Source organism: Leptodactylus fuscus, chromosome 6 (assembly GCF_031893055.1).
Source record: "Leptodactylus fuscus isolate aLepFus1 chromosome 6, aLepFus1.hap2, whole genome shotgun sequence".
In the NCBI taxonomy this organism is placed as follows: Eukaryota; Metazoa; Chordata; class Amphibia; order Anura; family Leptodactylidae; genus Leptodactylus; species Leptodactylus fuscus.
Window position 1 is genome coordinate 107,098,746 of NC_134270.1, and position 27,570 is coordinate 107,126,315.

Sequence of the window (27,570 nt, forward strand, 5' to 3'; positions counted from 1 at the left end):
TGCTTATATAAGGGTTAATTAGGAGACATTATGAATAGAAGGGGGCATCATTTATATAAAGGGTCACTAGTGGAGCAATATTTATGACAGGGGGAATTAGGGGCATAATATAAGGGGGACAATTAATTAAAGGGGTTGTCTGGGATAATCCCTTTTTTATATGAAACTGGGGAAGCTGAAAGAAGAAAAAAAAGAAAAAGAAAAAAAACTACTTATCTGTCGCTTGTTCTCTAATGTCTCCCACCATGGTCCAGTTCTGCTGCATCGGTGTTTTCTTCTAGCAGAAGTCCCCACTGCACGTGACCGCTGAAGTTGTTGACACGGGACATCACAGTGCTATGGGATCTTTCGCTACAAGAAAACACCAGAACCGGAGGACTGGAGCATCTTCTCTGACAACATATTAAAAAAGTGGTTATCCTGGACAATCCCTTTGAGGTAGCAATTGAGCTTTATGATGGAGGATAAATATCTGATTGCTGGGGGTCCGTCTGTTAAGATCTTCACTAGGCCTGAAAATTGTTTTTTCTTTATCCCTCTGAGAATTCAGCCTGACTGCAGCAAAAAAAGCTAGATTCACCCATGGCTGGAGTATGTGCCTAATTTATGATGATGTGCACACGTTGTCATAAATTAGGTCCTTGGACCCCCGCAATAACATCACGGATTCTGAGGGGATGCAATGGCAGCCAGAGGCCGGCCCACAGCCTCCTGGCTGATTATGCACAGTATCCATAGGAATAGTCTGCGATGTTCTACGTATTGTAGGACACTGCACTGGGGATCCTGGCTTCAAGTTGTGGGACATGTAAAAAGAAAAAAAAAACAAAAAAACCCCACATACACATAGTTTACAATACACAATAATAAACAATAAAAAGTTTTAAAAAAACAAACACATTAACGCTATGTTCAAATGGCGGAAAATGAAGAAGAAATCCTCTTCATTCTTCACTGCCGGCATTTTCACGCGTGGTCTGATGCAGTGCATCAGTTTTCCGATTAATGGGCCTAATCAGCAGAGAGTCTCGAGCCGCGGACTCCGTGGCTGAATCATCCGTGGAATTTTCAGCAAGATTGAGCAGGACGCTTCTTTTTTCCGCGTCCTGCTGCGATCTCTAAATCCCAATCTAAACAATGGGTGGCGGATTCTGGGTGCATATTGGTACCAATAAAAAGTACATTTTGCCCCACAAATAAAGAGTCCTGACATATCTCCATCAACAGTACAGTATAAAAGTACAGTATAGGTATCACGGTGACCCCAGGAAAATTGTTCATTTTCAAAAAGTGACAAAAACCAATATAGATATGAAATTAGCATAATGGTAATGACCCGCCGGACAAAGCCGCCATGTCATTTCTAATGCAGGGTGAACACCATAATAAAAACATGCAAAAAATAATGACAGAATTGTGTGTTATTTCAAATGGACCCCTAAAAAATGGAAATAAAAACTAATCAAAACATTACATGTACCCCAAAATAGTGGCAAATGAAAGTACAACGTATCACACAAAGAATAAACCCTGACATAGCTATGCAGACAGAAAAATAAAAAAAAGTTATGAATTATAGAAGGCAAGGAGGGAAAATCTGAAAAAAAGTCACTGAGCATTAACCTACAAACTACCCTGCATCATTAAAGGGTTACACGTGTGCTTCTGGTCTGTTTGAGCACACATGGTGGGGGCATAATGGTGGTCTGCCAGGGTTGTAAATTGAACCTGCTATTATTATATATGTCTGTGACTGATCCATTATCCAGGAGCATTCATTTTGGATTGTTGGTGAGAGTCAGAAGACACAGGAAATGCCAGAATTCACTCTGAGGGTAGTGGTGTATGGTAATGACATCACCATCATTGTGTCCTCGTGAGAGCAGGCAAAGTAGGTGATATTGGAGGCCTCTAGATCCAAAAACAACCAGGCTAAGGCCCGGTTCGCATGGGTTTCCGTTCGGGGAGTCTGCTTGGGGACCCCCGAAATAAAAACCTAATCCACATAAAAAAGCGGTTACTTTAGGAAACACACTGCCCCCATGGACTATAGTGGGGTCAGTGTGGTTTACTCTTAGTTTCCGCACAAAAAATGCGGAGAGAAAAGTGCTGCTTGTAGTATTTTTCTCTACGCATTTTGCATGTGGAGAGGGGAATAGAATGACCCAAATGCAGATGTGAACTGGGCCTTAGTGTGAAAATCCCTGGCTGGCAGGGGGAAATCCTGACATTAAAATATACCTGCTCCCATTGCTAAAATATGGGCAATGTGTGTATCTTGTAGAAGCCTATCTGGACTTGGATCTACCGTTTTCAATACCTAGTGTTTTGTGGGAGGATATACTGAACCTAGTCAAGAAGGCGTTTACCATACCAAGGATGGTTGGTTATGGTCAGCCCTGTGGTACTGCTTGTGTTACCTTCATTAAGATCAACCCCTTAAATCTTGAGAAAACAAGGGCATAGGCCTGTACCATTGGGCCTGGCTGCATCCAGCAGTGAACAGGCCTACATATTGTATCAGGTAAATATGGCCTGTTTTTCAGTGAGATATCTTATGGTTACTGACATGTGTATTGGGGTGTGCTCACATCATGTTAGTGATGTATTCTTAGGGTGTGCGCTCGGTACATCTTCTTACTAACCCAATCCATTGGGCTTCATTCATCTGGCTTGAGTACATTATTATAGTTTTTCTGAGGAGTGGAATAGCATAGTAGACGAAGCCATTGTAGAAAAAGTATGCCACTATAATGGACGCCTATATATGCCTATGCAGTGGGATATGTGCAGCTTTCCATAACAGGTAGATATCAGACAACTAAACAATCTTCCTGTATATTTCTGTATACAGTCCAGGCCAATGATCGGCTTCCTCATTGATAGGAAGGTTTTATGCCGGTCAGGGAGATGCATTGCCTCCTGTGTTCTCTTAGGTACCATAGACCTGAAGGCACTGAGTAGAGAGGTGGGAGCAGGACACTAGAGGCTCTGTATAGAGCGGACCCTCCTAGCAGGAGGCAGGGGAGGGAGGAGGTCGGGGTACACAGAGCATCCTTTATACTCCACTGTATAAACACTCTGCTCCCTCCAGCACGCAGGAATGCATTAACCACTTAGCTGCCACACCATCTGTCCTCACAGTGAAAAGCCATCTTTTTACTGACCCCCTTCAGCAGTGATGGGGTTAATCCCCATTGCTTCTTTCTATGCATAGTGATCCAGCTTTCCAATCAGCCCCTTTACTTACGTCTATTCCATCTTTGCCCGGTGTTCCAGGGGGTCCCTGTGGACCTGGAGGTCCTGGTGGTCCAGCTCTCTGTAAAAGGATAGACAACCATTCAGTGGGTTATATAGAGAAGTTAGCTGGGGTCAGACATTTGGGAAGGGAACAAGAATATGAGAACAGTGGTAGAGAACAATATACTACATTAACATAGCGAGGAAACTCATGGGTGACAGAAATGCAGTTTGTACAAGGTAGTGGATACAATAGCAGAATTCTTGGCTGGAGTCTGGGTTGAAATAATGTGCGACAAATTTATCAAATTTTGAACAACATATGATAAATTTGGCCCATCTAGAAGTCTAATTTGTCTGCCCTGAGATGTTACTCAACTTTCTGTGCTGCTCCCAAATCGAGATTGACAATCCTGTCATAGGGTAGACAGGGTAACGACGCCCACTGGTATAAAAATGCTGGTTTTTTTTCCACAAATAAGCTTCAAAGTCACAAATCCTTATTTAGCGTCTTTTTATGTGCCAGAATTTTGGCATACCAGGCTTAATAAATTTCTCCTACTGTTCTGTAAATACAATATAGTTGTAGGTAATATTTGATAATATTCCGATTCATATTGTCACCTCAGAGCGTCTGATGTCTTGAATAGGTGGTGTGGCATTTTCTATAGGTGTCCATTGCTCAGTTATTAATCTCCTATCTGTACATTAATGTATGGTCAGCACTACAGCTAGCACCAATAATATAGCAAGCAGCAGGTATGTAGCCAGCACCAAGTATACAATGTACACTGTGTACACAGCTAGTACCGAGTATTCAATAAGCAAAATGATAAGTCTGCAATAGAAAAATGATTAGCACCGAATACACAATCTGCTCCAAAAGCACATCATCGACAAAGGTCTAGTAGCGAGCCCATATATAACATCCAATGGAGATGCTAAAAGCAGCTATATAGCCCTACTGAGTATACAATTACTGTATATACTGCATACTGTGTATACATCTAGCACCAAGTATTGGGCAAGTAAAATACCAAGTCAGAATTAGGTAAATAGCCGGCATCAAGTACACAGTCAGTAACAAATAAGGCCTTGTACTATTAGAGACAGTTACACACAGCTCATATATAAAATCCACTGGAAAACACGGTGGATTTCTGGGCCCTATGAGACCAATGGGTCACAGGCTCCAATGCTGAATTGTATATTCTGTTGTACTTGTAGACTAAATTTTATTTTCTACTCCAGGACTTGTACAGTTGGAGGCCCCTGAACCAGTGGTGGGGCCCCATGATTCCCTTAAGAACAAAATGTCAAGTGACAACAGGGGACTTTCCAGATCCTTAGAAAGTCTAGTCCCAACCACCATTAAGGTTCAGCGGGTCATCATTTTCTGTTTTGTGGTATCATTAAAAGAAATGTATTCAGCTTGTATAACCAATTTACTAGGCTAGCACAACAGATTTACAAGCAATGGACTTATTCAGAAAACTTATGACAACTAATACAACTGTAGACTAATAGAACAGTTTAATAACCAAATTATGTAACTGAGTAATATGTTGTACAACCGAATAACCAACAAATACAAGAGACTAATACAATAGAGTAATAGCAGCAAAATTCTAGTACACTGAGCTTACAGTGTATTACATGGCTGGCTGTATGTGTCATACAATAAACCTAATATGTCTTCTGGATTCTCAGCAATGTCACAGGGGAATTAGAAATTCCAGAATACACTAATATAGTCTGCAGAGTACACAAACGGTGTAGTGTCTGTGCAGACTGGGAAGCACAAGGCACCATGTGTAGGGCATGTTTACACAGCAGACGAGTGGCCATTGAAGAGCAGAGGGGAAGTTGGGCAGTCTGTAAGCAGGAATACAAAAGAGGCTTTGATATCGAAGCAGGGGTTATTCTTCTAGGTTTGACATTCAGTGAATTGACATGAGCTGTGAATCAAAGGTAGAGCTGTAGCAGAGCTGAGTTTGTCATTTCCCATCAGTAATTTTGCACAGGACTTCGCTTCTTTAACTCAAGTGCTACAGCACCAAAATGGTGAATTTATCACTGTTACACCTGTGTGATATAGGGCCAATATCCAATTACACATTAGGTATTAAAGCATTATTATTTAGTCTAAATATTATATATTATCTATATTTAGGGTGTGTTTCACTGAAAATTTACATTTTGTACATATGTACATACAGTAGTAGAAAGGCTGAATATGCCATTTTTGAGGCTATATAACATGTCCATCAGTATGACAGTAGTATCAAGCTGATATATGGCATCATTTTTTTGTGATATCACAATGTCTTATCTGTGGTTTGTCTAGAACTACATAATCTGTGCTCAGAATTGGACTGGATAGGTGATAAATTTCCTTCCACATCTGGAACTTACTGAAGGTTGATGTAGTGGCTTTATCTGGGCACATTGTAACTAATATGTGACTCATTTACATGCAGATGATGTAACGTTATTGTGTATGTAAAACTACATACTACGAGATATCAGGGCACATTGTACCAAGCAAATCTCAATACTGCCCAATCTGTACAATACATCCACAATATATCCGTTTATTCTTAGATAGTTCATGAATTAGTATATAGATTATTGGTCTGTATCCACAGGCTGTCAGGACTTGCTGGGAATTGTAGTTTCATAAAAGATGGACAGCCCAGGGTTGCATATCATTGATGAAGAAAATACTAGACTGACACAAAGGTGCTGAATTCACATCCTTCTGGCAGATGTAACAGTATGCTGTAGGCACATATGGGCATCCTCACATCCCAACAAAGTTGACAGTGCCAAAGAAGATTATGGCATAGGGACTCTTCAAGATCCTAGAGTACAATGAACAGCAAGCCCTTTACACTGATGGAGCAGATTTTAGGGTTACAGAGAATAGAGTTTGGCTTACCTGCCCTTGTGACGCCACTAGATGGATTATTAAAAGGAACCCAATAGAAGGGAACCTTGCCATGGTTACCCGAGGACCTTCACCCCACCGCTGGCTCCACACTCTGCTAACGTTTCCCCGTTTGCGTTGGTTTGGAGCCCCTGAGTGAGGGGTGTCTGACTCCAGATAAAAGTTCGTTCTTCTGGTCCCAGAGATGTGCAGAGCCAGGGGGCTTCAGAGTGATGTAGGTGGAGAAATTCTGGGCAAAGGGAGGAGGAAAACCTGAAACCCACCTATTAATGAGGGCATTGATGACTGGCAGCTGCATTCCCTGGAATGCCTGGGATAACTGGAGAAACAGAGAGAGGTGGGAACCTGGAAGGATGCAGAGCCCACCTCCTCACAGAACTCAGAAACACACAAGACTCTGAACACATCAAGCCCCTCATACCAGGTGACTGTCATGCTCCACCCAAAAGCTTAAAATAGAAAAAAATCTATCTGTAGTTTTATGCAAATCACATTCCCAAGAACAACATTTTCTAGCAATTTGGGAACACGGGTGCAGGGGCATTAAAGAAGTGGTATCTGCCATTATTTCAGCTGTTTCATGGCTGTGACGCCATAACCTGGATCATTGTACATCAAAAGCTTTCAGAGTAAAACTCTTATACACGTTGTGTTTTAACTCATCACAGTTATTAAGATCTCTGTTTGAGGTCTATGAATGTAAACTTTCTCTTTTACTTTTAGAACTTGAAAATCTATACAAATGAGCGGAGGATTTGCAACAGTTGGATCCTGTTTAGACAATCCCCTGTAAACTAAACATATCAGCAGCACAAATCTCTCTCCTGTCCAAAATAGTTTGTTACAACTACAGGGCATCTTATGGCATAAGTGTTTATTCACACGACAGGCTTTCATGGCCATGTGCTAGCCATTTTTTAACAGAGCATAACCCCATAGAAGTCTTTCATTAACACCATTGTTCATGCTTCTGCCTTGACTATCACTGACTTCAGGAGACTGGTGGGTTCAAGTGAGTCAGTGATGTTTTGCTGAGTTGGGGACAACAGATAGGGTTGGGGTCTGGTGATGTCAGGGAGTAAGGGATAGTGAGGAACTGTCAATCACATCAAGGCATAGCTAGCATGGTGATGGGGTGACAAGCTGAAGGAACTGCCCACCCCCATGACTAGTTCAGGTTCAATAGCATATGATGATTTAGGTTTTAAAAAGCTTCTAATTTGACTATTGAGCAACACACAGCTTGGTGAGGGGCACCATAGGATAGATACTTGATGCTGCAAATCTAGTGAGGGACCACTTTAGGATGCAAGATCAACCTAACAAGTTTCCTTTAAGATTATTTTATCTAAACCTTTTGTTAGGAACCTGATGCAACAGATAGCAGTAAGTCCTGGGCAACTAGAATCCCCAAGCGCTGAGGCAAAAACAGTCCTGGGTGTGCTACGCTCTCCTAACCGGAGCGGAACCAGGCCCCCGCGTTTTTCACCAGAGCTGGTGGAGTTGGACTTGGTAACAGTCTGAGGCCCGGATCCGCAACCACTCAGAGAGCGACACACACCAGCGAACCCCAAGTAGGAGGACCCAGAAACTAACCTTAGAGTGAAGTCCAATAGAGCAGGAAGGAATGGAGTAGTAGATGAGCAGGAGGGTAATCCAGGGAATACACGCAGATACCCAAGGAGCAAATCCGTGGTCAAGCAAGCCAGGTCGATAACAGGAGGTCACGTGATAGCAGTAGGCAGAGGCGGAAGTGTAGTCAGGGAAGCCGGGTGACACACAGGAGGTCAACGGAATAGCCAAATCAGGATAAAAAAGGGAGGTCAGGAGAAAGCCAAAGGTCATACAGTGCTAGCCACTGAGGCACTCTGCTGCCCTATTTGTGGGAGCAACCTGGAGGGCGAAGTAAGAAGGGGAATATTGTATAGGGTTACTAGGGAGCCATTATACAGTGTGAAAGCTACTAAGGGGCGTTATACTATATAGGGGCCACTGAGGGAACATTAGAATTTGTGCAGGTCAGGTATTCCTGGGTGGTAGTGATGGGGGCTCCACTTACGACATCTTTGCACAGGGCCACCCAATGTGTCAAAACTGCCCTGGGTTGGACATACAGTGTTGGCCAAAATATTGGCACCCCTGCAATTTTGTCGGATAATACTCATTTTCTTCCAGAAAATGATTGCAATCACAAATTCTTTGGTATTATTATCTTCATTTAATTTGTCTTCAATGGAAAACCACAAAAAGAATTGTCAAAAAGCCAAATTGGATGTAATTCCACACCAAACATAAAAAAGGGGGTGGACAAAAATATTGGCACTGTTTGAAAAATCATGTGATGCTTCTCTAAGTTGTGTAATTAACAGCACCTGTTACTTACCTGAGGCACCGAACAGGTGGTGGCAATAACTAAATCACACTTGCAGCCAGTTGAAATGGATTAAAGTTGACTCAACCTCTGTCCTGTGTCCTTGTGTGTACAACATTGAGCATGGAGAAAAGAAAGAAGACCAAAGAACTGAAGCAAAATTGTGAGGAAGCATGAGCAATCTCAAGGCTACAAGTCCATCTCCTGGACTGCTTGACCGTGTGCACGGCATTATGAAGTCTGAAGACTACCAACAAATTTTGCAGCATAATGTAGGGCCCAGTGTGAGAAAGCTGGGTCTCCCTCAGAGGTCATGGGTCTTCCAGCAGGACAATGACCCAAAACACACTTCAAAAAGCACTAGAAAATGGTTTGAGAGAAAGCACTGGAGACTTGTAAAGTGGCCAGCAATGAGTCCAGACCTGAATCCCATAGAACACCTGTGGAGAGATCTCTTGATGGCAGTTTGGAGAGGGCACCCTTCACATCTCAGGGGGGACCTGGAGCAGTTTGCCAAAGAAGAATGGTCTAAAATTCCAGCAGAGCATTGTAAGAAACTCATTGATGGTTACCGGAAGCGGTTGTTCGCAGATATTTTGTCTAAAGGTTGTGCTACCAAGTAGAGATGAGCGAACACTGTTCGGATCAGCCGATCCGTACAGCACGCTCCCATAGAAATGAATGGAAGCACCTGGCACGTACGCTTTGCCGGCGGCCGGCTGCTTAACCCCCCGCTTCCATTCATTTCTATGGGAGCATGCTGTTCGGAACGGTTGTTCCGAACAGTGTTCGCTCATCTCTACTACCAAGTATTAGGCTGAGGGTGCCAATACTTTTGTCTGGCCCATTTTTGGAGTTTTGTGTAAAATGATCAATGATTTGACTTTTTTCATTCTCTTTTGTGTTTTTTCATTGCAAGCAAAATAAATGAAGTTATTAATACCAAAGAGTTTGTGCTTGCAATCATTTTCTGGAAGAAACTGAGTATTATCTGACAGAATTGCAGGGGGGCCAATAATTTTGGCCAACACTGTAGAATGGCCACCATGACCTCTTCTACTAAGTGCCTAGAAATAGTCTAGAGGAAGAGGGGTGTGTAATGACGGTGCCACCTGTGACTGAATGGTGGACAAGGAATCTGAGCTGGTTGTTGCTGGATCAAATAATCCATATTACTTGTGGGGAGTATAAAATTTCAGAATCAAGCTGACATTAAGTTATTCAGTAACATTACACTGCACACAGGTTTAATTTCAAATACGGTGACAATTTATTTATTTACTGGACTATTTCTTTAAGGCTGTTATTATATTTGTGTTTTTTCTCTCATATTAATGCAATCGTGTTGAAATTTTAAGTGTTTATTTTCATTGGTGCAGAAAACACAGCACCATAAGCCAGCCATAAATAGATCAATTTACTTGCACTGGATAAGTCACCAGTATCTAATCTGTGGGGTCCAATGCCCAGACCCCAAAAAGATCAGCTGTTCCAACAGCCTCAGAAGCTGAGGAAGCACTCTATCTACTACAGAAGCTGCCCGAAACAGCTGATCTGTACAGGATTGAGGTGTCTGACCCCCCTCCTCCTTAGATTAGAAATCGATGACCTATGCAGTAGATAAATTGTGGTTACGAAAAACTATTTTAATGGCTTACAAATTAGGATTTTTATGTAGTATGTCATTCCTCTACAGTCTACTCAGGAACTAAGCAAATGATGAAAGGTGCTCTGCAGGGCAGGAATTGTGGGGGGCCCAGGTAATGATGTGAAGATGAAGATGAAGGCCCTGATAAATAATCCCTGTGGTTTTCAGTATTTTAATCTGGAGCTTTATGCTTGAGTGACATGCTGTGTGGAATGTGACAGCTCCCTACTAATGAAGAGACCGCTCAGGAAAATGGATTCTGTAAATCACATGCCCAGAGCCATAGTAGAGGTTACAAAGTGACATTTCATGAGAACAATGAATATAATTTATAAAATAGGGTAATACAGTGTAATGCCCGATGGTCAGTTCAGCTGGCAATTATGTTCTGTAGATGACCAGCTTTATACAGTGCTGCAGCGCTGTCCACCTCCCATCCTAAACATTATTGACAGGCTATGCAAACAATTGAGAGTGGGATCCTTTGCATAGTTCATAGAAATGAGGGTGCCAACCACTATGGCTGCCATTGCAGTTGCTGCCCAACTTTTCTAGATTCCTGAATAGTAAATCTGCCTATATATATATATATATATATATATATATATATATATATATATATATATATATATATAGTAACACATCCATAGTAATCATACTTCTTCATAACCAAACAGAATGGTGCTTCAGGATTCTGAATTAAAAAAAAAAAAAAAAGGTATCCATCACTACCTGATAATGCAGACATTAAAAAATGAAATAGCAGCAGTGGACCCCACCATTGATGCAGCTCTAGTCATAACTGAAGAGCCACATTGTGCTAAAAAAGAAAATTATTATAATTCCCAATAATATGGTGACCCAGCATCAGGATTCACACGTGGCAGCTATGTGCCATCCTACTGACCCCAGAACACCTCCCATCGTCGCCGTCTATTACTTAGTATACAGTGTAAATTCCACACTCCCCTGAAACATTCCCACAGAAACAAATGAGACAAAACTCCAAATTCTTATTTTCATTTTTTTTCTTCAATTTACAAACAATAAACAAAAGCCAAATATAATTCCATTCACGTAAAGATATCATACAAATCTATGGAAACTTCTGGCAAGTGTCATGTTCGCTATAAAGGCCGCCCCTCCCCCCAGTTTACATTTATACCAGGCATACCTGAACATCTACCAAGTCCTGCGGCTAATGAGTTTTATTCTGCCCTGTTCTATGTGGATAGCATATCCAACAGTTGTCCTGGTAACTAACACAAAACACTTAAAGGGATTGTCCACCACTGACCCATTTTTTCTAAACTAAACAGGTATAATACTCTGTTGATTCATTCCTTAATACATCTTATAAGTGGTCACAGTTCTGTTCTTCTGATACAGAGCTCCAAATCCCCAGTGAGGACAAAAACATACATAATAAAATTCTGTCTGCCTGCAGTCACCTCTAAGAGCAGTTTATAGGGAGTCTGTCAGCACACAATATAAGCTAATCACAGTACCTTGTAGGGCTGTCAGCACAGTTTACAATGATGTATTTCGTATTCAGGACATCTGCTCCATTCTTGTAAACACTGTCCTTTTATCCCTATGCAAATGAGCAGAAGAGGGCTTTAAAGGGCATGGTTTTCCATCAATGTGCTTTACTATCTCCTTCTGCTAACTGGTGCTCAGCTCTGCCCACTGTCTGTTGGTCACACTACACTCAGAAGTGAAGGAAGCTGACATCAGATGGAGGCAGCTAAAGCCAGCTTCCTTCACTTCCGGTTACAGTGTGACATCATCAGTAGAGATGAGCGAGTACTATTCGAAACGGCCGTTTCAAATAGCACGCACCCATAGGAATGAATGGAAGCGACCGGCACACAGGGGGTTAAGCAGCCGGCAAAGTCTGTGTGCCGGTCGCTTCCATTCTTTCATATGGGTGCATGCTATTCGAAACGGCCGTACTCACTCATCTCTAATCATCAGACATGCACAGGAGGGTGATGAGCTGCAGTTACCAGCAGCAGATAGTGAAGCCCATTGAGGGAAAGCAATACCCCTAAAGCCTTTTTCTTCTCATTTACATAGGGATAAAAGGATGATTTTCACAAGAATATAGCAGTGGCCCTGAATAAGAAATTGTAAATTGTGCTGACGGTGCTACAAAGTACTGTGATTAGTTTTCATCTGAATTTTATGTATGTCAGACTCCCTTTAAGAGCTGATCAAAAAAGCCAAGCAGGTGATGCCAGGGAAGAAAATAACAGACACCTGATGGACCCTATTACAGTCATTGTTCATCATTGTATCCTCCATTGTTGTCAGTCATTAAGACAGTTTTTCTGTTTTTTTGGTCCTGCAATGGAACAGAATGAGGCAGATGTGAACCCACACTAACTGCATACTGTTTACTTGAAATGATTTCATGATACAAAAAAACAAAAACAAAAACAAAAAAGTGGCAATGCAATAGAATGCAGTAGGGGCAAATACTTGTGTAAAGTACAGCAAAGGGAGAGGCCCTTAAAAATAGTACAAAACAAATAAAATTACAAATCCTCAAGTTATTTTTTTCCCTGACAACAAATTGAGACTGTTTTGGGAAATCAGGGTGACCACTAATTTTACCTCTACCCAACTTTCCCATTCTCCTTCACAGTAAACCTGCCTATAAGGACGAGTAACAAAGTAGGAGAGCTAAATCAGATCCACTCTGAAATTTAGAGAAAATCACGACTCATTGACTTTTTACAGTTATTTTTTTTTTTTATTCTAAAGGGCAAGAAAAAGCAATATGCCACCCTTAAGTCAGTTACGGACTCATGATCACGCCATCAAAACTGGCAAAATTATACAATATCATTTCAAACAACTGACCTATTAGATGTCACGATAATATATATATATCAAGTTAGAAAGAATTCTTTGAACTTCTTTTCTGATAAATTAAACATTTTGATGTTTGGCAAGTCACTGAAAAAAGACTGCAAGATTATCTACTAGCACCGATAGAGAAAAAACAATTCCACATTGTCTCTGCTGTCAGAAAAGTAAGGAGTGAGCATGTCAGAAAAGATGCTCTCACCTCACCAAAAACATGGATCATACTGGGAGGAAATAATGAAACAAAAACAATTCTGTTGACACTGTCCTGCCAGGATGTGCATTTAAGGCGGCAGAGAACAGACAGGAGCCCGACTCTCTTGGCACTTCCTCTATCAGGTGACAGGACAGGACTATGGTTGACATTACAGCTGAACCTGAAGATCTTCCATGACCCTGGACAATTGCTGGTCTACATAGGGGTTGGTAATGTTGTGGCTATTCACCCTGACAGAGGCTTACTTGCCTTTGTGCCACCTCCTAGCCCTGAACTGTACTCATTCTAGTCTAGAACCTACTAGAGATCTCATCTCACTACTCGTCTGTGTGGACATCCCCGGTATGGTTTTTAAAGTTACATTCTATGCTTGACAAAGCTGTATTATCTTCCCTCTCTCTGGCATTGTTATCAGCGTCGTCATCCTTTTCCATTCCGTTAGGATAATCCGTGGTTGCTTTTTCCACCAATTTGAGCTTCTTCACCTTGTCTTCCACTCTGTCTACTTGACAGCCTTCTTCTTCTATTCGACATGGACTGCTATTTGGACTGGATTGGGTTCCATCTCCAGCAGCACAGAAATCTGGCAAAGAGCTCATGTGGCTATGGTCTAGCATTTTTCTTTTCCGGTGAGGTTCTACTTGTTTACGTTTATTCTCCATGTTTTGGACACAGCTGGAGAGTCCATTGAGCTCCAATCCACCTTCCTGGTCATGCTGGGTTTTCTTAATTTGATCTTCCTTCTTCAGGTCCGCTTTACTCAAGTCTTCTTTGGCATCCTCATAGTCAACATTCTCTTCTTTCTTTGTGTCATTCTTCTCCAAGTTAATGGTATTAGAATCCTTAAATAGTGGAGTGCTTTGGTCAGTACTGGCCTGTGTGTCATGGTTCGGGCTATTCTCTGGCAAGGTCCCCCTGTCTTTCATGGGTATCAACTCAGTGACTGTGTTTTTTTCCATTTTAGAATTATGTTGACTTACTATAACCTCGTCATCTCTTGCCTTACCAGACTCATGGAGGTTGATAAACATTTGTCCCTGGTTCTTGTAAGCCTTAGAATTTGGATTCCTCTGTGTGTCCCTTTGTAGCCCCTCTGAGCCTGCATTTAAATTATTCTCTTCCCAGGGCTGGAAATGTTTGAGCTTCTCCACAGGTCCCCAGATAAACCTGTCTTGGGGATTATTTGGTTTATAATTTTTCCAAGCAAAGTGCACCAGCTTCCTGCGCTCGTGCTTGTCCTTCACAGCGAACATAAAATAGTCTAATACGCTCCTTTTCACATTGGCTAATTTGTCTTTCAACAAGGTCTCCTCCAGAAAAAACTTGACCAAAGGGGCCTGGAAGTGTTCGTAGCCCATCTCCCCCAAACACTTCAGTATCCGGGTGATCCGCAGGTTATTGTGGCTGTGACTGTGGAGAAGATGGAAACTGAGATTAGATGGCACTAGTTTCCCAAAAGAAAGAGGGAACAGCAATAGATACGCCCTTGAATTATTATTTATATAAAAGCTTCTCTAAACAATTTTACAATTTTTATACAAATGTGCCCACAATTCTTACTGGGATCATATCGAACCCATGCAGTGACATGAAGCATACAGCACCAAAGTCTATGTTTTATGTGGACATAAAAGTGCATTGTTATTATCAGGGAAAGTTAGGTGACAATTACAATTACAGCAACCTATTTTTTTTACCTTCTACTTAACGTTCTTCTGCTTACAGAAGCCTCTTTTCACAATCCCTTTCTATATGTCCTATTAGAGCAAATTAAGGTGATAGAAAGACTCCTATAAATGGGGGCCCCTATAATAGCTACAACATAGACTCATTTACAGAAGGACTGCTAATGTGCAATATAAATTGTAGGTGCCGATATATTTCAATATACTGTTGCTGAGAGGAAAGCGATCACTTGCTAAGCCTGTGAAGAACAATTCATTTTACGTAGTAATTTGTGGATTTTGTCTATAAACAGGAAATATCCAAAGACAGCAACCCTTTTATCTTATATCAGTATTCACGGTCTACATCTAGGAAAAACTGATAACCCCTGAGACATCCACACTGGTTCTTCACCCAGCTTTCCCAAAAATTGAGAGATGGCAAAAGGAGACTTTAGATTCATAAGTTATACCCCATAGGACAGAACAACTTCAGCACTTACTAATTCAGGTTTTTAAATCTCTCCTCCCAGTTCAACGCCCGCGCCACTTCTCCAGTTTCCTCACTCAAGAGTTTAATTCCGTAAAACTGTAGCATAAGTTTGTATGCTCTAAGGAACCGAGTCATTACGGCCTTATCCTCCTTCATCATCTAGGACAAGTAAAGAAATGACAACAGCAGGTCATATAAAACAGATCGGTTATCAGTAAACTATTATACACAGGGCGCCAGGTTACCTTAATCTCATTAAGGGTAAGGGGTTTGGCATAAGAGTTCATCCCATATTCCCGTAATGGAAACAGCCTGGAAAAGAAAATGTATTCTCATCATGTATTCAGAAGGACAGATTGTGTAAGAGAAGTCTGCCCCCCAATGAATGGCCAGCCACAGGCCTCTACATCAGCATTAAGGTGCCTCCCAAGCCACATATTTAGAGATGCCATCATCTTTGCACACTGTCTGCAAAAAGAATTCTCTGATCAGGTTTTTTTTTTTTTTTTTTTTTTTTTAAACTGACATTCCGAGAGCCATAACTTGATTAAAACACAAGCGCTTTTTTTTTTTAAACACATTTTTCTACACATTGCTTTGTATGCATAGAGAATGTATGGGTATGAATGTATGGGTCGATACAATTAATCTGATCCTACTTGATTTTTTTTTTTTGGTTTTTATACATTTGCGGAATAAAAAAAGGTTTTATAAAAAAAAAAACAAAAACACACCAATATCTAATACCATACGCATTAATATAGAGTTAGTTTCCCCTTTGAAGCTAAACCAGATTAAAGTGTTCTAGCAAGGTTTTCTACAAGAAATGGGTGTGGGAATTTTTCCCATTCATCTAGAAGAGTATTTGTTTGCTCAGAGACTGATGGATGAGAGGGTCCGGCTTCAAAATCCATGGTCGTTCTAAGATTGCCTCCCTCTGACCCTCACCAAACGCAGACTCATCCATCAGACTGCCAAATAAAGAAGTGCGATTTGTTACTCTACAAATTGCTACTGCTCCAGAATCCAGTGGTGGCGTGATTTATACAACTACATATGATGCTTGGCATAGGAAATCTATGGAAATCCATGCCATGACTCTCCTGGCACACAGATTTTATGCTGATGTTAAGTTTGGAAACCTGCAGTTATTGAGGCCGATTTATTGAACCTGCCTTAATTGCAACAGCAACCAATCACAGCACAGCTTTTGATTTAATGTCTACTCCTGAAAAATGAGAAGTGCATTGTCATTGGAGACTAAAACAGATACAGACCGTGTCAGAAATTGGCAACTCTTGTGCAATATCCATCTTGGCACTCAGTAACCCTGCTCTGCCACCCCATAACGGAGTTACTGTAGTTCCTAAACGCTTCCACTTTTAAGTAACGCCAATTAGAGTTGATTGTGGAATATCTAGCAGGGAAAGAAGCTTACAAATGGACTTGTTTCATCAGTGACATCCTACTATGGTACCACGCTGGAATTCACAAAGTTTTTTTTTTTTTTTTTTTTTTTTAGAAAGACTTTTTTTTCACAAAGGTCTTTAACCCCTTAACGCTAAATCACGTACCTGTACGTCAGGGAATGTGGTTAGTTCCCGCATTCCCACGTGCATGTACGTGATGGAGATCGCACGGGCTCAGAAGCAGAGCCTGTGCGATCTCCATGGGAGGCCGGCTGTATCTGACAGCCAGGCTTCCCCTGTAGCAGCAGGGACGGTGATTGCACCGACCCCCCGCTGTTTAACCCTTAAGGTGCCATGATCCATAGTGATCATGGCACCCTAGGGGTTTGGCCGGCTATAAAGCATGCTGCCTGCTGCCTAAGGAGTCTGTGTTAGCTGTAATTTACAGCTACACGCTGCTCCTTAACCCCTTGGATGCCAGGACGAGAGGAAGCTAGTTTATGCATCTGCAAAGCTAGCTTCCTCTATAGACTGCAATACACGTGTATTGCAGTCTGTAGTTAGTATAGAACCAGCGATCCTCTCTGATCGCTGGTTCTAGTGTGCTTGCAGCACAAATAAAAAAATGTAAAAAAGGTTGTTTTTTTTTAAAAAAAAATAAAGTGTGTAAAACAAACAAAAAAAACAGTTACATTTCTTGTAAATCTGGAAAATCGCTGTTGCACTTGTAAGCCTTGTAACGTCCAAAATAAATTAAAATACAATCAAAAGATGATGCCGATATAAAGCAGAGATATGGGAGATAATATTTATTACTGTATTTGGGTGGTATAACTATCTGCCTGAAAAGCAGAGAATTTCACATTTTGAAAATTGCAATTTTTCCCAAATTTCCATCAAATTTCCTATTTTTTTAATAAGTAAATACAAAAATATTGATTAGTGTTTACCACTAACATGAAGTATAATGTGTTACGAAAAAACAGTCTCAAAATCACTTGTGTAAGTTAAAGTGTCTCAAAGTTATTGCCATTTAAAGTGACACGTCAATTTTGAAAAAATAGGCCTGGTCCTTAACATACTTTTGGGCTGTGTCCTTAAGGGGTTAAAGTCAGACTGCATGGCTAGGTGCTGGACTTTATAAACCTGCGGCAATGGCACCGAATAAAACACCAAAATTCAATGATTAAGAGAAGGGGACTTTTACCATATCTTTTTTTTCTTTTTTTTTTTTTAAATGTATTTTATGAGCCCCATATAGGGATCACAATATACACATTTTTCCTATCAGTATGTCTTTGTAGAACGGGAGGAAATCCACACAAACACAGGGAGAATATACAAACTCCTTGCAGATGTTGTTTCTGGCAGGATACGAACCCAGGACTCCAGCGCTGCAAGGCTACAGTACTAACCAATGAGCTACCATGTTGCCCCTATTTTTTCCATGTAGTATCTATCCATCATAGTAGTAATGGATTAAGTAGTTATGAAAATTACCATCATGTCTAGGGGTGACTGTACACAGCTTGTCAGTTTCATGCACTGTTTTTCCCCGGCTTAAAAATTGATGATCTATCCATTCTGCATTCTGATGCAGAGTGCCGTGCATGGTATAGCAGCTCAACCCCTTGAATATAGGTCAATTAATTATAAACGCCTGGAAGACCCCTTTAATTGCTAGGACGTACTTTCACACTTAAAGCAATAGGAAGTGGTGCATGGGATTTACTGCATGTGATGACTGCTAACTACCAGTCAGCACATGGGACGCAAAGTGTCTGGGCACCCTAAAGGTAAACCCCAACAAAAAATGCTGCAATGCAAACTGCATGAGGGCATCCATGACTGTAAAGAGGAGGATGTCATTTTCACAATGTGGCAGGTGTCTGCATGCAAAAAATGTATAGCTGTAGAGGTGTATGTGAGCTTTTCATTTTATAATGCAGGTTTGTATTTTATAAAAAAAAAATCTGAAAATTGACCTGACATGAAAAAGATTGAAATGGGCCATTAGAAATGTAATAGTACAGGAAGCACTCACCACTGGATGTAAGAATGGTTCCGCTCTAGTGTGTTGTAATCTTCCTTCCAGTCATTGAGCAAATCTTCAATGTACAATCCTGTGTGTAGAGTAATCTGTTCAGTGACAGAAGCAATGCAATACATCTCCAGATCCATCATGGCATGAAAGCTGTGATATCAATGTGAACGGAGCTTAGAGAACTCAGCTGACTCATCTATGGATCGATACCTCCCTGCCTCTTTCAGCCAAACAAGTGAAAATGAATATATCTTCAAATACAATTCAAACTTCATATCAACCTCGTAACTGGGGCCTTAGTAGGAAATTATGAGGCTCCTATTACGAGTTTTAAGTATTATTATTAGAGTAGAACTGAACATATCAGAGGTGGTGAAATGTCCTCTCTAAAATTAATATGCAGCTGAATCAAATAAAACACATGATGAATGTGGTGCAGATATTTTTTGCACTTCTCTCAATGTTACTTAGTGGGTAAGCATGTGGCCTAAGATGCACCACTTTAGTGGACACTCATTATTTCAAGGTTGGAGTGCTGCAGCAGTTAGACCACCACTGAACTGATATTTATAGGACATCCAGCAGATATGGCAAAAAAAGTCTACAAAAAAAAACCCAATTACGTGGGGGTGGATACACATTAATAAATTAGAAGACAGACAAGTGTTATAATTCAATTACAAACAACAAGAACATTGCTTATATTACTTACCATTTGGCTCAAAACACTTCTTATTCTGGTAGAATTCCAGATTGGGCATTGTTTTACAGTTTTCTGCCTGGTAAAGCAAGAGAGTGGGGTGAAGCAGTAAAGATGATGATGTTAATGAAAGTTACAGTCAGATTTACACCACAACTTTGCTTTGTACACTTTGGCTACCATTTATTAACAGAGGCTGAAATGCTTCTAGGCTTACATTATATTACAATGCACTTCCTCTATATAGGTCTGGTTTCTTTATCACCCACATAGCTATTTTTATTTTAACTCCCAAGCAATCAGTTAGCCAGGTTTTAGGCTAAATGTAGAAAATCAAGAAGTGAGATTTTCCTTTTTAAGGCTGAGACCCAACATTGCGGAAAAGCTAATTTTTATATAAAACCATAATGTATTTAAAATGCATAGAAGTAGTGGTAGTGCAGTGAGTGGTCAAACTGGGAATTTGTATCCTCTGCTTACCATTAGTTATTCCCTAGACATACATGACACTTGAATTTGACATCTCGGCTGTGTTTGCTTTCTTTTAAGCCAATAGAAACTCTGGTTTATATCAAATTTATTAAACCCAAAATCAATCTTTGGACCACACTACCTGAGCCCAAAACAAATGAAATCTTCAATTCACCCAGTGTGTGAATTGATTTATTACTCTCATTTTGCCTGCACTTTAAACGTACAATTTCTAAAGCGCTGCAGAACATGATGGCACTAAATTCTGCTATATCCACTCTTAACTTTAGTGTAAAAGCCCACAGCAAAATCTGCAATGACAAAAAAACTGCTTTTCTGCAACAGGTCTGTAACCTTAAAGAATTTGATCAGGGGAAAAAATATTTTTAAAATAAAAGGGAAGGTGAAAAAAAAAGTAAAATATAATAAACCATACTCACCTGTCCATGGTGCTCCGGTGTCCTCACAGCGCAGTCCTATCATTCTGCTGGGTTGTCTTCTCAAAGTGAAACTGATCGCCAGCTGTGACGTCGTGGATCCCTTCCGCTGAAGCTGCTGATTGGCTTTAGCAGTCACATGACCGTTGAGGCCAATCAGCGGCCACAGTAAGAGACCCCTGGACATCACAGGTAGTGAAGTCATGTGCCCTTTGCTGAGGCCACTGACGTGTGGCAAGTACTTCGGCTGGAAGATAACAATGGCCTGGGAAGACTGGACTGTGCTGGGAGGCACAGGGGAGTATTTTTTTTATTTTATATATTTTTCACCTTTCCCAGCCTAACTAAAAAATAAAATTTTAGCCCGGACAACCTGTTTAATAGCTATACTGTTTTATGAAAGACTACAAAAGGAGAACTGCCTCCCTCTCCATTAACAAGGAGGTACAGCACAAGAATTAAAGGATTACCGGGCAAGACTGGTCACTGGAGTTTTCTGTTCTGTAACCATGTCTGTAAGACTGTAGGTCTCTGGCAGCTCTGTTCCTCCACCGCCGAGAATAATTATGCTGCGAGCAAATAAAAGATCAATATTAGTAAACACAACAATACAGATAAAGGGTTGGGTTTTTTTCCCCCAAGAAAGCAAGTTATTCCCTTTCCATAGTCTAGGGGGTAACATGAAGAGCAGTGTGTGTGTGTGTGTGGGGGGGGGGGGACACAACTGCTCAGTCCGCCACTGATCAAAAGAAGGGGGACTACTGTCCACATTGAACAGCGATTGAGAGGCACATGCACCACCTCCATTCATTTCAATGTGTCAAAGATAATCAAGTACTGTACTTTGGCGCTCCCATTTAAATGAATGGAGACTGACCACCATTCCATTTAGGATGGGGAACTAAGTCACTCATTCTCCTATTTAGTGGTAGACTGAGCAGCCAGACCCCCCACTCTAAGTTATGTCCTATCCTATTGATAAGGAGTAACTTACTTTGTGTGAAAAGCCCTTTAATGGACTAATTCTTAAAGTGAACCATGGTCTACGCCAAATATGCACTGTATGTAACTATAACTAAACTTTAAAACAATTTTTGATTTTCTGGAAGTATTTGTGGGACGGAAACGGTCTTGGGGGGGGGGGTCACTAAGCAGTTATATCTTGGCCATTACAAAATACAGAACAATGAAATGAGATTCACAACTTTTATATGACATTGAGAGCTATGCCAATCCTGGCTGTGCTTTTAACTGAGTATATTTATATACAGCTGCTTCCAATACGACAGTATTTTATATGAAAAGCTCATCTTACTGTAGGTTCACACCTGTGCCTGGTTTCCGTTCTTTGAGTCCGCTTGAGGATCCGAAAAACGGAAACAATCAGCTTAAAAAGTGGTTAACTGCGTACCCCATAGACTATAATGTGTCTCATAGATTGTAAGCTCTTGCGAGCAGGGCCCTCAGTCCCATTGTGTGAAATGACTTTCTTTGTAATGCATCTTTCTGTCTGTATTTGAACCCTACAAATTGTACAGTGCTGCGGAATATGTTGGCGCTATATAAATAAAATGTATTATTATATTATTATAATGTGGTCTGCCATGTTTTTACCCTAAACACACACAGAGAAAAGTCCTGCTTTCAAGCAGATTCGGAGACTGAATCCCTGAATGTAGAGTGAGCCCTGGTTTGAAGTCAGCCTTTCATGACACCAAAAGCACTGATTGAAATTTCTATTGGCTGAGTTATAACCATTTGAAAAGAATCCCCCAACCTGGACTCAGTTTCTGCTTTATTATAGTCCATACTTCCCGTACTCCAGTGAAAGAACCCAGGCAAAAGAATACAGAACGGAGAGAAGTATTTTTGAGCACAGGACTTAATGGAATGTCAGTCCATCATGGTTAAAGGGGCAGTGATTCTAGAGGAGAGGTGGAACAGTTACAGGTAAAACTTAGTCCTGTCCCAGGTCCTAAAGGTCTATTTGCATATCCATAAAAATATGATTACCTCTGCAATGCTTTACTGGTTTGCAGCTACAACGGTATGCTTCTGCTTGTAATAAAGGTACATAGCATTAGATTAGGAAGCATTTTGTGCCTGATAGACACTCTTAAAAGAGACCTGCCCGATTCTTGCTTTATAGTTTACCAACTAGAAAATGCTGAATCCCATACACTATTTGACTGCCTCTGAACAATTTAGCATCAATTGTAATTGCCCACCAGTTCAAAAGATATGGCCCCCAGAAGCGTGTATGTAAATTAACTCTTACTGTCCAGCTTTTGAATGGGGGATCGGTTTAAATAAATTTAAAAAAAAAAGTTATTCAGGGGCACATTAGTAATGAAATGAGGTATGTCAATTAGCATTTCGTACTTGGTGACAGGTCCCCTTTAGGCACAAGCACAGAGGTGAGACTGTATGAGTTGTACCTTGTGCTGAAATGAATGATATGTAGAATGAATAAAGAGGCTGCGGAGCTGCAGCTTCTTCATTGAGATCAGATGATATCCTGAATGTCAATTAAAAATTGATTGTCTACCTCGAAGAAAGGCGACACCATATTCAGAACCTGTGTGACACAGCACAATTGTATGCATCAGGTCAATTATAATGCAATACCCCATGACAAGACCCCTGTTCCATGGGTCCTGGCCTATTTGCCAATAGAACATATGGTTATAGGTAGTCTGCAATCAAAACAAGGTTCATGTTGTACATACACTGACCTATTACCCCATACCCCAGATACAGCCCTGTCAGTCATCTAACCCATCACACTGCAGGTGGCAGGTTCAGCACCAATGTAATATAGGAGCTACCTCTCCGGTTTCTGAGTATATGGAGGTTCAGAGTAGTCAGCACTAACTGGTCTAGTCCATTGCCAGGCACCGCTCTCACCAATTTCAGCACTGGCTATCAAACATTGGACTGTATGGACACTTACAATATGAGACACCATTTTTGGTGTAGTGATATGTATATGAGGTATGTATAAGATGTATGTATAGGATGTATATTTGGTGTAGTGATATATATAGGATGTATGTATAGGATGTATATTTGGTGTAGTGATATGTATATGATGTATGTATAGGATGTATGTATAGGATGTGTATTTGGTGTAGTGATATGTATATGATGTATGTATAGGATGTATGTATAGGATGTATATTTAATGCAGTGATATGTATAATATAAGCATCAGGGTTAACCCCTTCACACGTTCCTATAAGCCACAGATGGGGGGGGGGGCTGAATCTGAAGCCAGAGCTCCAGCTGGTGTCTTTACAGTTGCCTTGGCTTTATTTGAGAAGTCTTCCAATCCTCCCCCCATACACTGCATAGACATCTCGCCCCTTCACCAAAGGATTCTCAGGCTTTGGTTGGCAAGGCCTACGGATCCTTTATGCAGCCTACAGGGATCCCCCATCCTCCCGCCCCTTACCCTAACATCAGCACCATCATATGCCTGGGAGAAGCCCCTATACCCAGTACCCGGTGCTGCGTCCTCTGCTCCCGAGCGCCTTCTCTCCTCCCGTCCTCCTTCTCTTCCTCATCCTCGTCCTCCCAGGTAGAGTCGTACTCGGACGTCCATCCGTCCTCACCAACGTCCCGGGACATGCTACTGGTAGCGGGGCCGCGGAGCCAGGGCCCGGGCAGCACCAGGCAGGGGAGCACGGTGCCGGCTTACGTTCTGGAGGCCACAAGTCTGGAGCCTCCGCTATCTGACAGCCGAGAAACGAAACTGAAACCCGGCGCCGGGCACTGACGTCACGTGAACGGCGGTGACGAGTAAGACGTCATACAGAGGAATGCAGGGGATGCTGGTAGTTGTAGTCTCGCATGTCCGAAGCTGCCTTTTCCACTGAGAAAATCGCCTTGGCATGTTCGTATGGCGGCAGATATAGCTCCGCCTCCTACAGCAACCGTGATCACCCAGCTTTTCTAGAATGTGCTTGTTATGTATCACTCAATGTCTGTAATAGTGATATATCACTCATCTTTCCTAGAGTCATGACCAGCAAATGGGCCTAGTCAAGGAATAATATGAGGGGTGTCTTGGCCTGTAACTAGTTAGACAGAAGATTGACAATAATACATTTTATTTATATAGCGCCAACATATTCCGCAGAGTTGTACAATTTGTAGGGTTCAAGTACAGACAAAATGAGACATTATGGAGTAATAGTCACTTCACAAATTGGGACTGAGGGACCTGCTCGCAAGAGCTTACAATCTATGAGGTAGAGGAGGTGACACAAGAGGTAGCAGTGAGGTACAAGACGTACATCTCTGACTTACATCCCTCGCTTGTGTGGCAAGTTGGGATGTGATGTAGAGATGAGCGAGTACTGTTCGGATTAGCCGATCCGAACAGCACGCACGCATTGAAATGAATGGAAGCACCTGGTACTTCCGCTTTGACGCCGGCCGGCCGCTTAACCCCCTGCGTGCAGGCTACGTCCATTCATTTCAATGTGTGCATGCTGTTCGGATCGGCAGTACTTGCTCATCTCTAACGTGATGCCCATAACCCTGTTGAGATCGTGAAGACCTTTTAAGCTTATTATCTTGACTGGTATAATAGTGTATATGCAGCCAATACACCGACCTTGACCTGGAATCCCTTCAGACTAAACTACGGGACTACGTCCTTGGCACAAATCTACCCACTATCTCACATATGGACAGAGCTTCCTTGGATGACCCTTTCTCAAAGGAGGAGTTCCTGATAGCTATTCGGACGTCCCCATTGGGTAAATCTCCCGGACCGATGGCTTCACTCCTGCCCTGCTTTAATGTGATCCTGGGTCCCATCTTTACGCGGATATTTAACAGCCTTGACAGCATCACACCATTTGCCCTTCAGTCCCTTTCAGCCAACTTTACGGTCATTCCAACTACTTGCACTAATTACTGACCGTTTTCTCTTATTAATGTAGACGTCAAACTCTATGCTAAAATGCTACCCAACCACCTTTCCTCCTTGATGCTCAGCCTGGTCCATAATGACCAGGTTGGTTTCATAATTGGTCAGGAGGCACAGGATAACGTTTGTAAGACGCTCCTAGCTTCAGAAGTGTCATTCTCCCACAGCCTTCCTGGGTGCCTGTGAACGCTGAACAAGCATTTGACCATGTTCACTGGGATTTTCTGCGGGCCAGTCTTGAACAAGTAGGGAATGGACCTGGTTTCTTGGGTAAGATCCTATCCATGTATGGCACTACTGCCAAAGTACATGTTAATGAACTCTGGTCTGAGACGTTTTCAGTGCAGAACAGGACTAGACAGGGCTGCCATCTGTCACCCCTTCTCTATGCCCTGGTTATAGAACACCTAGCTGTGGCTCTCCAGAAGTGTCTTAGTGTACATGGTCTTCAGATGGGGAGTTGACAGGTTAAGATGATGACCATTCAAGCAGGCTTATTCTCAGTCCCCCTTCCCTCCACAATTCCGCCCGAAATGGATTTGGAATACATTTATCTCTTTGTACTTTGTGATGGTGTAGGACTGTGTATGTCACAACACTACAGTTACCAGAATCCCAGGTCCCATGAGTCCTCTGTTTCATAGGCCGATATTACCACTAGGATGTTTGGTCCAACGGTTCCTATGTTGGGGAATGATAGATATGAAAACCCAAAGTTTGGCCAGGTGTCTGGTTCTGAACCCTTCCGTTCCTTGTAGCAGTTGCAAGCCTCTAGTGCCGACTCCCCTCTTCTGGTTGGAGTGTTGCTAGCTCCTTGGCTTTCTCCACAAGTTCCCCCTCCTCCCAATTCTATCATCAAGCCCTACTGTGCTCGAGAGTGTTTTCTTGAGGTCAGTTACACCCATGCGTGCCCTCTCCCTTTTGTATGGAACCCTCTTGGAGATGTTGACATTGGGTGTCCCTTCTTATACTAAGGCATGGGGAACTAACCTCCACCTTAGCCTCTCTCCTGCTGATTTGTCTAGATCCTTTTTATTTGCTCTTAAATTGCCATAAAATTTGGACCTTCTGCACAAATTCTATCCTGAGGTTTTACATTGCTTCTAGCTTTGTGGTTCTGAGGTACCAACTTCCATAGCTGGTGGGACTGCAGGGTGCTTTGTCCCTTTTGGGCCTCTGTGTTTGCACTGTATACTAAGGTTAGTGGCTGCTCCTCGGTACCCTCTCCTCAGTTTACTTTCCTTTCCATTATACCTGGTAGAATATCTATGGTGAAGAAAGACCTCTTGCATCACTTTCTCATGGCTGCTAGGGTGGTAATCCCTAGACACTAACATAGCACAGTTGTCCCATCGATGGCGGAGTGCCATACGTAGGTTAGAAACCACGGTTGTGGAGGACTCTACTGACTTCCAAATTTGATGCCTTCTGATCATTGTGGGTGGTGTTCCAAGAGTCTGTGGAATATTCTAGCCTCTTCCGTTGACTTCCCTTGTCCTGGACACACCTTCACCTGCCTCCTTAAAGGGAATCTATTATTGGGGATTTTGGTTTTTAAGTAAACACATGTGGGAATAGCCTTTAGAAAGGCTATTCTAGTCCTACCTCTCTTTCTCTCCTGCTTGCAGCCGTTTTTGAAATATATTGTTTTTGTCAAATATTTAAATGAAGCTCAGGGAGTCTGGGGGCGTTCCCCCTGTGCTCCAAGCACCACAGTGTCATACCATTGATGCCGCCTCCTGGGCTGTTCCTTCATGCAGATTAGCTCTTCTCGTCTTCCTCTTCACTGCCTAGCAGCTGCCTCAGTCTTCAGCGGGATCCAAATCCCGCACATGTGCTGTTCACTCTTGTAGGAATATAATAAAGATGAATGGCAGAGCATGCGCTGTACACTTGGCCCAAACCCGAAATGGCCACATGTACAGCGCATGTGCAGAATTTGGATTCCACTGAAGACAGAGGCGGCTGTTAGACAGTGAAATGGAAGACGAGAAGAACTAATCTGCATGAAGGAACAGCCTAGGAGGCCGCATCAACAGTATGATGCTCTGGTGCTCAGCCTTCCACCTGTGCTCCCTGAGCTTCATTTGCATATTTGCCAAAAACAATACAT

General features: G+C 41.9%; 2 protein-coding genes across 2 annotated transcripts in view; both read right to left on the bottom strand.

Annotated features, from left to right (window-relative positions):
- COL9A3 (collagen type IX alpha 3 chain) overlaps positions 1-6,493 on the bottom strand; it is a 41,309-nt gene extending 34,816 nt beyond the window's left edge. Inside the window, exons 1-2 of the mRNA XM_075277006.1 lie at positions 6,182-6,493; positions 3,251-3,319 (exon numbers count right to left, since the gene is read on the bottom strand). Of these exons, the coding sequence (XP_075133107.1) occupies positions 3,251-3,319; positions 6,182-6,244 (132 nt within the window). The 5' untranslated portion in view covers positions 6,245-6,493. The remainder of the gene's footprint in view (positions 1-3,250; positions 3,320-6,181) is intronic.
- Positions 6,494-12,239: 5,746 nt separating this feature from the next.
- On the bottom strand, positions 12,240-24,276 carry LOC142208462 (uncharacterized). The gene is made up of 7 exons (XM_075276982.1): positions 24,023-24,276; positions 20,989-21,087; positions 19,623-19,689; positions 18,911-18,989; positions 15,703-15,769; positions 15,468-15,616; positions 12,240-14,710 (listed from the first exon to the last, which is right to left on the bottom strand). The coding sequence occupies exons 1-7, from the start codon at positions 24,146-24,148 to the stop codon at positions 13,618-13,620; spliced, it is 1,680 nt and encodes a 559-aa protein (XP_075133083.1). The 5' UTR covers positions 24,149-24,276; the 3' UTR covers positions 12,240-13,617.
- Positions 24,277-27,570: the final 3,294 nt, after the last annotated feature.

What these genes read in the sequence shown, in the direction of transcription:
- LOC142208462 (XM_075276982.1), bottom strand. Translation starts at nt 24,148, where the DNA reads ATGTCCCGGGACGTTGGTGAGGACGGATGGACGTCCGAGTACGACTCT. An exon ending in AGCAGAGGACGCAGCACCGG is followed by an intron (nt 21,088 to 24,022) that starts GTACTGGGTATA and finishes ATTTGCTCGCAG; the next exon opens with CATAATTATTCTCGGCGGTG. An exon ending in GAAGTGTTTTGAGCCAAATG is followed by an intron (nt 18,990 to 19,622) that starts GTAAGTAATATA and finishes CTCTACACACAG; the next exon opens with GATTGTACATTGAAGATTTG.